Source organism: Colobus angolensis, unplaced genomic scaffold (assembly GCF_000951035.1).
Source record: "Colobus angolensis palliatus isolate OR3802 unplaced genomic scaffold, Cang.pa_1.0 Scaffold536, whole genome shotgun sequence".
Taxonomy (NCBI): domain Eukaryota; kingdom Metazoa; phylum Chordata; class Mammalia; order Primates; family Cercopithecidae; genus Colobus; species Colobus angolensis.
Window position 1 is genome coordinate 349,846 of NW_012118888.1, and position 11,142 is coordinate 360,987.

The following is an 11,142-nucleotide window of genomic DNA, read 5'->3' on the forward strand; positions in this document are numbered from 1 at the left end:
CTCCAACCTCTTAAGTTACTTTTAAAATTTAAATACATTAAGCTTCACTCTTTGTGCTTTAAAGATCTATGGGTTGTGACAAATACCTCGTGCCATTGTCTTAGTCCATTTGGGCTTCCATAACAAAAGTAATGTCGACTGGGTGGCTTATAAACAAACAACTTTATTTCTCACATTCTGGAGGTTGGGAAGTGCAAGACCAAGGTGCTGGCAGATTTCATGTCTGCTGGAGACCTGCTCCCTAGTTCATAGACAGCTGCCTTTTCCCTAGGTCCTCACATGCAAGAAGGGGTAAGGGAACTCTGTGGGGTCTATTTTATAAAAACACTAATCTCATTCATGAGGACTCTGCTCTCATGATCGAGTCATTCTCCAAATACCCCACCTTCTACCTACTACCATCACCTTGGTGTTTCAGCACGTGAATTTTGTGGCAACAAAACTATTCAGACCAAAGCAAGCATGCAACCACCATTACAGCATTATGCATACTAGTTTGACTGCCCTGATAAAAGTCTTGTGTTTGTCAGATAAAACCCACGGCTACCACTGATAGGTTTTTCATCTTTATAATTTTGCCTTTTACAGAATGTCATATAAATAGAATCTTATACTATGCAGCCTTTTTAGACTGGTTTCTTTCACGTAGCATAATGAACTAAAGAGTCATGTATAACTTTGTGTGTCTTGTAACTTATTCCTTTTCAATGAGGTATAGTAGTATCATTATCTGGTTGTACATATACATATATATATGTGTGTGTGTGTGTGTGTGTGTATATATATATCCATTCACCAAATGAAATACATTTTGGATGCTTCTATTTTTGGTGATTATGAAATGAGCTTTTGTATACATTCATATACAAGTTTTTATGTAGATAAATTTTTCAATCAGTTGGGTAAATTGATTATGACTGCTGAATCTTATGCTAAGTCTATGTTCGGTTTTTTAAGAAAATGCTAAATTGTCTTCCAAAGTGGCTGTACCATTTTGCATCTCCACCAGCAATAAATGAGAGTTTCTGTTGCTCCACAACTTCACTGGCAATTGGTCTTGGTTTTGTTTTCTTTGTTTTGCATTTTATGGATTTTGGACATTCTAATAGGTGTGTAGTGGTATCTCATTTTAGTGCACAATTATCTGATGCCAAAGGACGCTCAGTACTCTTATTATGCTTATTTGCCATGTGTATGTCTTCTTTTGTGTAGCATGTGTTCAGATCTTTGACTATTTTCATTGTTTTCTTTCATTGAGCTTTAAGAATTCGTGTATATTGTAGAGACAAGTTCTTTATCACATATGTGTACCACAGATGTTTTCTGCTAGTCTGTGGCTTCTCTTTTCATTTTCTTAACATTGTCTTTTGAAGAGCACATGATGTTTATTTTAATAAAATCAACTTGGTAAATTTTTCTTTCATTGATCATGCTTTTGGTGTTGAATTTAAAAACTCATCACCAAACTCAAAGTTATGTGGATTTTCTCTTATGTTTTCTTATAGAGGTTGTATAGTTTTTGCATTTTCCTTTAGGGCTATGATGTATCTTGAGTTAATTTGCGTGGAATATATAATGATATGTCCAGGTTATTATAATTTGTGTGTAGATGTCTAACTGTTCAGTTGGAAAACCTGTACATTCACCATTATTGCCTTTGTTGTGAATCACCTGATTATATGTGTGCAGGTCTATTTCTGAGCTCTATTCTGTTTTACTAATCTATGTGTCCATTCTTTGCTAATGCTTATGTCCTTCAGCAAATTCATATTCTGAAGCCTTCAGCCCCAGGGTGTCTGTATTTGGAGATGAGGCCTCTAAGGAAGTAGTAATTAATGTTAAAAGAGGTCATAAGGCTGGGGCCTTGATCTGATAGAATTAGTGTGGTTTATAAGAAGGGAGAAGAGACAGAAGAAAATACTTTTGTGCCTGCATGACCTTTCTCTCTCTCTCTCTCTCTCTCTCTCTCTCTCTTTCTCTCTCTCTCTCTGCACATGCACAGAGAAAAGGCCAAGAATGCTCATCTTGATAAAGGGCCATCTACAAGCCAGGAATAAGGCCATCACCAGAAGCCAAACCTGCCAGTCCATCATCTGGGACATCCAGAGTTCAAAACTGTGAAAAAAAATAAATTTCTGTTGTTTCGCCTTCTCAGTCAATGGCATTTTGTTATGGCAGCCTGAGCTGACTAAGACATAACCTCAGATAACACAATTTTTTTTTGTTTTGTCTTAGAAAAAAACCCGTAATTTTGGCATTTAAAGTCTGTGGTTCATTTTGAGTTACATTTTTGTATTGGTGCAAGATATGTGCAATGGTTAAAATATGTGTCAACTTGTCTAAGCTATAGTGCTAAGCTGTGTGGTCAAACAGTAGTCTACATGTTGCTGTGAAGGTATGTTGTAGATGTGATGAACATTGACAATCAGTTGACTTTAAGTAAAGCAGTTTAACTTCCATAATGTGGATGGGCCTCATCCAATCAGTTGAAGGTGTTAAGAGAAATCACCAAGTTTTCCAGGAAAAGGAATTCTACCACAAGACTAGCATAAAAATGCTGCGTGAGTTTCTGCCTGCTGGCCTGCCTTCACTGTCCTGGGGGAGGCAGGGGGAGACCAGGTGGACTGGAGTAGACTGTTGAGAGATGCTGGTGTGGTGAACATGTCCAGGAAACTACGAGCCTCCAGCCCATTGTCCAACAACCACCCACCAACACCAAAGAGGCGAGGAAGCGGAAAGCATTCTCTCAACCCCGGCCCAGGGGCCCTATCAAAGTGAATGGCCCACCCAAGCTCTGAATCCTACCTGTCCTCCCCTGGCACGACCCCCACCCAGGTCTGCATCATATCTCTATGCCACTTTCTTTTGTTGACTTGGTGTTTCCTCAGCATATATTCAATAAAAGTTTTCTGTAGGAATGAATAAGTGCATGGAAGGAATGAAGTTATCAGGCATGGGAATTCTTTGATTCAAATTATGGAGTCTGCCCGTCCTGGGCCTCCCGCCTACATGAAGAAATCCACGGTTCCTTCCCCTGTGCTCATTTGCGTTCACAAATCCCGTGGAAACTGCCACGGAGAGGGTCACTGCAGACGTCTTCTCCCCTGGACCAAACACTGTCATGGAGGTGAGGATGCTCCCAACAGGATGCTTCCTGTATTGGACCCCGCATGTCCCCATCAGCTTAACAAGGAAAGCTGCCACCTCCACTGCCTTGCCATACAACTTGCTCACGTTCAGACCTTGGTCCAGCCCTCTACCCCAGACTGTATCTGCTGGCAACATAGGCCAGCGATCACTGCCCTAGGACACCTGTCCCCTCCTGTGCCAAGAGTTCAGAAGTCACAGATGGCTATCTGAGACACAGTTGCCACCTGGATTATTTTCAAGGCACATCCACAGCCAATCCTTCATCTGCAGAGTCTGAGCTGACTAGTCCCAGGGCACTCTTCCTCCCATTTCTCCTCCATGCAGCTCCACTGCCCCTTTCAACTGCTCATCCGCATTCCTGGCCTGTCTCGGCATTTAGTCATCAGTCAGCAACCCACTCACGTAGCCCAGACTCTGTGGAGGGTCCCCAGGGGATAAAATACCAGCCCCCAGCAGGCAGGAAGACAGCTCCCACATGTGGGACGCTGGTGAAGGTACAAAGGACCACTGGAATGTTCAAGAGAGGTAGCTGGCCCAGAATGATGCAGAGAGCCAGCCAAGCTCTTCCTGAGAGCTGGAAGGGGATTCTGAGGGCAGGAAGGTTGACCAGCACAGCCCTGGTGCATTCAGTCAACAGGCCTGCCCACTCAGATCACAGGGCCCCCTCCAGCTGCTGATGGTGGTGCTGGGATTTCCCAAGCCTATTCCTATTCATTGTCCTGTCCTCCCTCCTCCTTCCCGCTTTTCTCCCTCAGCCCCGACTCCACCGGCCTGAACTCTGGATTTAGAGCTCAGAGTGCCAGCCTGCCTGGGGCTCTGTGGACTTGCTTTCTCATGTGGTCTCTCTCATGGACGCCAGCAATGGCTCTCCCCTGGATCCTCCTGGGATCCTCCCTCACGGGCTGAGGGTCTCCTGTCTGCTCTGATTACCTGGCTCCTCTTCAGTCTGACCAAATCCTTCTCAAAGCAGAGAAGAAATGTCCTGTCCACATTTCAGAATTTTAAATCGATTGTGATTTTTATGAGAATTTGAATTGGTACAACATTTTTGTAATAAAATTTTAGAAATATTTTAAATGTTAAACTATTTTCGCCCTTTCACTTTAACCCAATACCCGTGTAAATATATCCTTCTTAGAAGAAAACCTTGTTTGCCTAACAATTCATATTCAGAGACGTTGATTTTATTGTATTTATCATATGGCAAATCGGAAACAACTTATATGTCCATTAGGAAGAAAGAGTTTAATTAATTATGGTACATGCCTACTTTAGAATTAAAGAAAGTGGTTCCAAAGTGAGATAGATCTACTTATCTTATTATTTATCTATCTATCTATCTATCTATCTATCTATCTATCTATCTATCTATCTATCCTGTTGTGGAAATATCTTACATCCATTTTATAAAGTGATAAAGGAATATCAATATGTATATCATTTTTCTTGTATATTAATAAAAACAACATATTTTTATAGTTTATCTGTCAATGAAAAGCCTAGAGTCAGCTGTAAAAAACTACACAAGATTGTTAACTGTGGTGACCTCTGCGGGGGGGGTGGGGTGGGTAGGCGTTGCTAACTGTGGAGGCGCTTTGTAAAGGGGAAAATAGTGAATAATCCACATTTCTATAATTTTTGCAATAAGAATATATACAATACTACATTTTAAATAAAAAATATTTAAACCTGACAAACAGAAATACTAGCCATGTGAGTTTAAGTAACTGCTAGCTATTGCAACAGAACAACAATGAATGGCTTGCCACAACAGAAGTTTATTTTATGTGCAAATAAGTTCCGATGCAGTTTGCGAGGGGATCTCCACTCTCATGGGACCCAGCGATGCAAGCTGCTTCCACCTTGTGATTCCATCATGTCAAGATGAAACTGCCATGTTTGCCGTTGAAAGCGGGGTGAAAGCGTGGAAATGGCACACTGGCTCCCACATGCCAGGATGTGACAAACGATGCTTCTGCTCCTATATTGGTGTAATGGAAATGTCACATGGCCCTTTCTAACTGCAAGGACTTTACTGTTCCCATGTGTCCAGGAAGGAGACAAAGACAAAATGTGGGTGAGTAGTATACCCTCCCCTATAAACTGTTACATAGTAGGTGCTCAACAAAAAGCAACTATGATTATTTGGTATTACACTACCCATCTCATTTCCAGGAGGAGTTTCTGAGAAGGCCAAATTTGCTGTGACATTCTCCAACTTTTTCTAGTGTCAAATATGTGACTGATGTTTTCACATATACGATCACAACTAACTGTTCAATAATCTTGAAAGTCTCAGCAGGAAGGCTTTCCTTTGTAATATCCTTTAAATCCTTAGTAGGCTGAGAATTTTTCCTCCATTTGATTCCCGGTCAAAATGTTAACCTGTGAATTTGTGCTACCCTCCACACGCCTGAACACCTGTCTGGTGCCTTTACGCACACTGAAGGCCAGTATTTTCCTGTGGAGCAGGTAAACAGACAAGAAACAGAAGGTTGCTTAATTATTCCTCTTTCATGAGAGTTGACATGTTTTCAAGGAATCTTTTTTAAACTCCTGGAAGACTCCAGATATTTAGGAATTCAGTCTCAGTAAGTAGATGTTTGTTCTACTGGGATTTCCCAAGGTTTTTCTCATCTAATACTCATGAGGGATGATTTGCTCTTTGACCATTTATCTGTGCATGTATTTAGAGGCGAATTCCAAAAGGACGCCCTGTGAAAGCTTGATTTCAAGTATCAAGGTGGTTCCAAATTCCTCTGACTTCAGGGTGATATCACACAAGAACCCTTAGATAATATGATGAAACAGACTACTCAGCCCATTCAGAAAACAGAGTGTGTTGAGGACAACCAGAGTGGTAACCAAGTGTCTAAGTGTCACTGTCCCCATGTGAGTTTTTATATCAAAAGGGTTTTTGACATCATATGGCTTCCTGGGTGAGAGATGGGACAGCAGGTGGACTTCTACAGGGAGAAGGAATGCACCCTGTCAGGAGGTGAGCAGGTGATTCTGGGCTGTTCTGTGAGGATTAGTGAGGAGCTGATCAGCAGGCCCTATAGGTTCCAGCGTCAGACAGGACACATGGAAATGACCAGGAGAAATGTGCTGTAATTCTGAAAGTGCTGGGGCTGGACAGAAATGCCCACATCTGGGCAACGTCAGCTCTCAGGGAACCCAGTGCATACCAGCCCCAAATGGTGTTTGATTCTCATTGTCGCATTCTGCAGGCCTGCTTTTAGTATGCTGCCCTCAAGGTTCTTCTTTTTGTCACCTGAGAAACATGGTGGAGTGCTGAGAAGAAAAATAAAGTCCTGTCAGGAGGTCAGCCTCAGGCTCAGAGAAGTGGGAACAGCATGGGTTCTAAAGGAATTCATACCAGGGGTCTGCTTCCAGCCGTGTTCCTTAGTAACCATGTGATCCTGAGAAATACCCAGGAAATACCCTGTTTCTTTGACCCAATTCACAAACCCTGTGAGCCCCGGATTCTTCATCTGTAAGCAGATGTGTAAGGCCCGTCTAGTAGGACAGTCGGAATGTATAAAACGCAGGTGAAGCACCTGGCTCTGGGCCTGGTGTAAATTAGAAGTTTCACAAATGGTGGATGGCTGTTATTTCTAATATGTTTTAACCCCAGGCCCTAACACTGGGATTTTGTTGTTGTTGTCGTTGTTCTCCAGGACTTATCAGAGAATATACAGCTTAATAGAACATGGAATACTTAGCCACAAAAGGAAGCTTCACCCTTAAAATTCAGCTAAGTATTTCCCCTTAGAGAATGCACTTCAAAATTTGGTTGTGTGGAAGTTTTGCCCAGACAGGTGCAGCTCAAAGCTCCTAGAATCTGTGTCAAAGACCAACTCCTTCCCTCTCTCCCAGCTGCTTTCCCACCCAATCCACTATTTTCATCCATTTTGTTACCATCCAAAATCTAGCCCGTGCTTACAATTGGTCAAATTGCACTTGAGATAACCTAGTTAGAATGCCTTTTTAATGGAGTCAGCTCTGGCTCTCCCTGCCTGGCAGAAAAGCACCTGGCCAGTGGCTTCTGGGTCACCCTTCCCAGGAAATTCACCCTCATCGCTCAGAAAACCCTTACAGATGATGGGTGTCCATCACGTGCATCTTGGGCTGTGTTCAATAGCACTGGGACAAAAGCACAGGACACCTTCCATTCCTGCCCCAGGTGGAGACTCCTCTCGGTTCATTCCCCATTCTAAAGAAACTGCTCAGAGTTGCTTTCAATTCCAGGCTTATCTCACACCCTCTGAGAATTTGGCCCTGCACCTACCCAGCTTCATTAGAGTCAGCTCCTTCAGATCAAACTGCAGTTTATCAAAGCCCCAAATGCCCCAGTTCAGGGCATTTACACTCCACCACTCTCACCTGGAGCCTGACACCCTCACCCCTCTCTTACATTTCCTGTACATCTTACAGGACTTCTTGCCACCTTAATTATATGACTGCAGCTCCTAGATTCTACAACCCTATGGGTAGGCATGAGTCTGGCTTACCCCTAGCATCTCCACTACTAACTCAGGGCCTTCCACAGAGCAGATGCTGAGTGAATGGAAAAGAAATGAGCCAGTGAACAGGAAGAATTATTTATTCAGATTTAATTTATCTTGCATTCTCAAAGAAGCCAAGGAAATCCAGGTATGCATATTTGTTTGATTTTACAGAATAGACTGAGGTATAAGGCAAGAATTAACTATCTTTTAATGTCTTGAGTTGTTTATCTTTTGCATGTTATTGCTAATTCGCTCACAATTTTAAGCAAATACTTTCTCCACTGCTGTTATTATATCACAATTCACAAAATGGAATGGATTTCCCAATCTGAATAAAAAACAAGACTCTTACTCCTAAACTATATAAACAGCACTATGTGTGACTACTGTCATTCACAAACATGGATGCTGAAGTTCATTCAACCATCCGTTAAAAGGAACATTTGAACAATTCCAACAGGAAACAAAGATAAATCTCCAAGTCATCCAACAGAACAGAAGCCCACTACTAAGAATGCTGACTGCTCTCTTCAGAGTGAATGGGCCTCATGTCACACGAGGCAGTGGAAACTAATGGATGGGGCCCTGGAAGGTGCACTGGCCCAGACCCCTCCCACTGGCTCTGGCTGCAACGGGTGCTCGGACTCACTCTTCCCCCTCTCTCAAAGCCCATTCATGCAGGGGTGGAGAGGAAAAGTGAGGTCCTCCAGTGATCTTTAGCACATGGTACAGGACTTTCACATAGCTGGTTTCAACGAGGGCCCTTGGACCCCACAGGAACTCATAGCATGCAGGATCACTGCCTGGCACCTGCCGGTACTGCAGGTAGTTTTCCTGCACCAAATCTTGGGTGAGCAGCTTCCTGGGATCGGCAAAGATACTGTCTTCCCTCTTGTCAAACACGTCCAACACATTCAGCTCCTCCCAGATTTTCTCCTCAGGAGCACTGTCGCCCTCTATTGCGATTATGGCCAGGACGATTATCAGGAAGCCTGCCTTGGGCATGCTCTGATTGTTGCCTGGCAGGCCATCGCAGGAGAGGCCCAGGCAGGTGACAAAGGTGTACAAGTGGCCGGCTGGGTCCACTTCCATCAGCTCGATGCCAAAGACCAGCTGCAAGCAATCAGATGCTTTGCTGAAGATCACAGGAAAGACATACTGGCAATTTCTGACGACACTCTCCAGCATTTCTGCCTTTGTGACTGGCTCCCTGGCTCGAAACTTGAGGAGCAGAAAATGAACCAACTCAGCCACCTTCCTACTGAGTGCTGCTTGGAAGCCGGACTCCAGGTCAGGAAAGGCGCTTGGACCCTCCTCTTCTTGGTTGCTGGAGTCCTCATCAGATTGGCTCCAGAGAGTGTAGTTGATGGTAGTGGGGAGGGTGGAGGCTCCCTGAGGACTCTGGGGAGGACCCGGTGACTCAGCAGCAGGCATCTCCCGCTGGGTGACTTCCACTAGAGTAGAAGAGGAGGAGGCAGTCTCCTGCTCCTCAGTAGCAGGAGCCTGTGCACCCACCAGGCCAAGGGCATCTCCTTGGGCCTCAAGGCCTTCTTCAGGCTTGCAGTGCTGACTCCTCTGCTCAAGAGACATGTTTACTCTGGTCAGGGCAGCAGGCAGGAATGTGGGCAGGAGCTGGGCAATGGAGACCCACAGGCCTGGGGAGAGAGGAAGTGTGTGAGAGCCCTCAGCTGACAACTGAACTGAACCTTGGAGACTCTATCAAAGGTTTACTTACAGATCTTCTCCTTCCGTGCTCCTCCAGGGGCCTCTGGTCCTCCTTGTCAGCCTGTCCCCTCAGAACCTGAAGGAGGAAGTGAGAGGGCTCCTCAGGGTACAGCCAGCCAGTGCATGCTAGGGCTGAAGGACTGAAAGTATTGAGGGTGAGGTTAGGCGCTCTGTAGTCCTATGTGTTCTTGGGCGGGTGTGGCCTTTGGTGTGAATTCAAGGCAAACCTTCACTATTGGCACTATCTCAGCTCCCTCTACTCTGTGACCTGAGGACACTGCCTCACCTCCACTCCTGGCAGGGTCTGAGAGCCTCCCTCTACTTACCTGAGTGCAACCCCCTCAGACCAAGGCCTCCCCTTCCCTGACATCAATGATCCTAAGATAATGGAGGGACCTCAGCTGACAGCCCTGCCCAGGCTCTCTGAGGTAACAGCAGGAGCAGGGCAGATTTTTATGGGACCCCCAGTCCGCATTCTGTCCCAGGGGTACCCTCAATCCTCCCTCAGGCTTCTCACCTGGACACTTTGCAGATCCTAAGATCTCTACATCTGTCGACCAGATGGGGGCGCCTTGGGGGTACATCTTGGGTCCTGCACATCCTGAGATTCCTCCCTCTGCTGACCTGAAGTCCCACTCTTAAGGCCACAGCCCTCAACCCTCTGTCACCCTGAAGGCGCAACGAGTACGGGGCACATTCGGCCACTGTGCCCAGTATCCCTCTGACCAAGGTTCCCACTGATCTGGACTCCAAAGTCCCCTTAGTCCTCCCTCTTCTTCCTCCCCTTGACTCCTCGCAGGGCTGGGCCCCAACCCCCTACTGAAGTGGCTCTGCATCCCTAGGATTCCCGTGGCCTGATGAAAAGGTGCCTCAGTTTGAGACAGGGGTACCGTGGGCCCCCTGTGCTGGCATGCTGGGTCCCCTCTGGACTCCATTATCTTCCAGGAGGGCCTGGGCCCTTTTGCTGCTTCCCAAAGGCGGTATTGACCATACCGAACCCGTTCCCTCCCTTCGCCGTAGATGTGAACCTCAGGACTCATGTGCCTGGTGCCATTCCCGGAGCTTCCCTGAGTTGATACCAGGGGCAAAGCCTGTATTCTGCCAGGATGTGGGTGGGGGTGGGGATGGGAATGGGGAATGGGTGATGGGGGTGGGCTTGGTGTTGGGGGATAGGAATGCTGGTGGGGGTGGGGGTTAGGTTGCCCTCAGTCCCTTGTCGGGGTCCTGACCTTGATTCTTGGAACAGCCTGGGTCCTGACCTCTTCTCACCAGCCCTGCCCTGGCCACATTAAGCCCTGTCTCTAGAGTTCCCTGTGGTTAAACCAGTGGGGGTTGGCGGGGTGAGATAGTGGCGACCCAGCCTTCAGGACGTCTTCCCTTGCGGAGTGTTCCAGGCCTGGCAGCAGAGGCAGCGCTGGATTATTTGGGGCCCTCTGTCTGGGGTGAGACCCGCCTCAGTCCTCCCTCAGCGTCTCACCTTGCCTCCTCACCAAGCCTGGGCCTGCTTTCCTACGCCGACATCAGGCCGTTGCTCAGGGCGAGAATCTCGCGGTCGTCTTGGCGCCAATGCGCAGTCAGTGACGTCACATCCGGGCAACCGTACTTCCCTGGGTTCACAGCAGGGGTGGAACTGGATTCGGCCTGGATGGGGATCTGGATGGAGATGGGGGTGAGCACGAAGATGGTGATGGGGGAAGGGGTAGGGATTGGGACGGGGATCCTGAGGCTATAGATCCTGGGGGGTCGGGGGAGTTGG

At 46.3% G+C, this 11,142-nt stretch overlaps 2 protein-coding genes across 3 annotated transcripts; one reads left to right on the top strand and one right to left on the bottom strand.

The window, feature by feature from the left end:
* Positions 1-2,199: 2,199 nt before the first annotated feature.
* On the top strand, positions 2,200-2,778 carry LOC105525485 (chondrosarcoma-associated gene 2/3 protein-like). The gene is given in 2 exon segments (XM_011961136.1): positions 2,200-2,567; positions 2,570-2,778. Coding segments are annotated over 2 exon segments (315 nt in total). The 5' UTR covers positions 2,200-2,461.
* A 4,960-nt stretch (positions 2,779-7,738) lies between these two features.
* On the bottom strand, positions 7,739-10,934 carry LOC105525475 (melanoma-associated antigen 3-like). Of its 2 annotated transcripts, none has more exons than XM_011961126.1 (3): positions 10,864-10,934; positions 9,397-9,462; positions 7,739-9,316 (listed from the first exon to the last, which is right to left on the bottom strand). In XM_011961126.1, exon 3 carries the CDS (start codon positions 9,249-9,251, stop codon positions 8,307-8,309), a length of 945 nt encoding a protein of 314 aa, XP_011816516.1. In that variant the 5' UTR covers positions 9,252-9,316; positions 9,397-9,462; positions 10,864-10,934; the 3' UTR covers positions 7,739-8,306. The 2 variants fall into 2 exon arrangements, with proteins under 2 accessions (XP_011816516.1, XP_011816517.1); XM_011961127.1 differs by having other exon boundaries at positions 9,397-9,526; positions 10,864-10,920.
* Between the last annotated feature and the right edge of the window lie 208 nt (positions 10,935-11,142).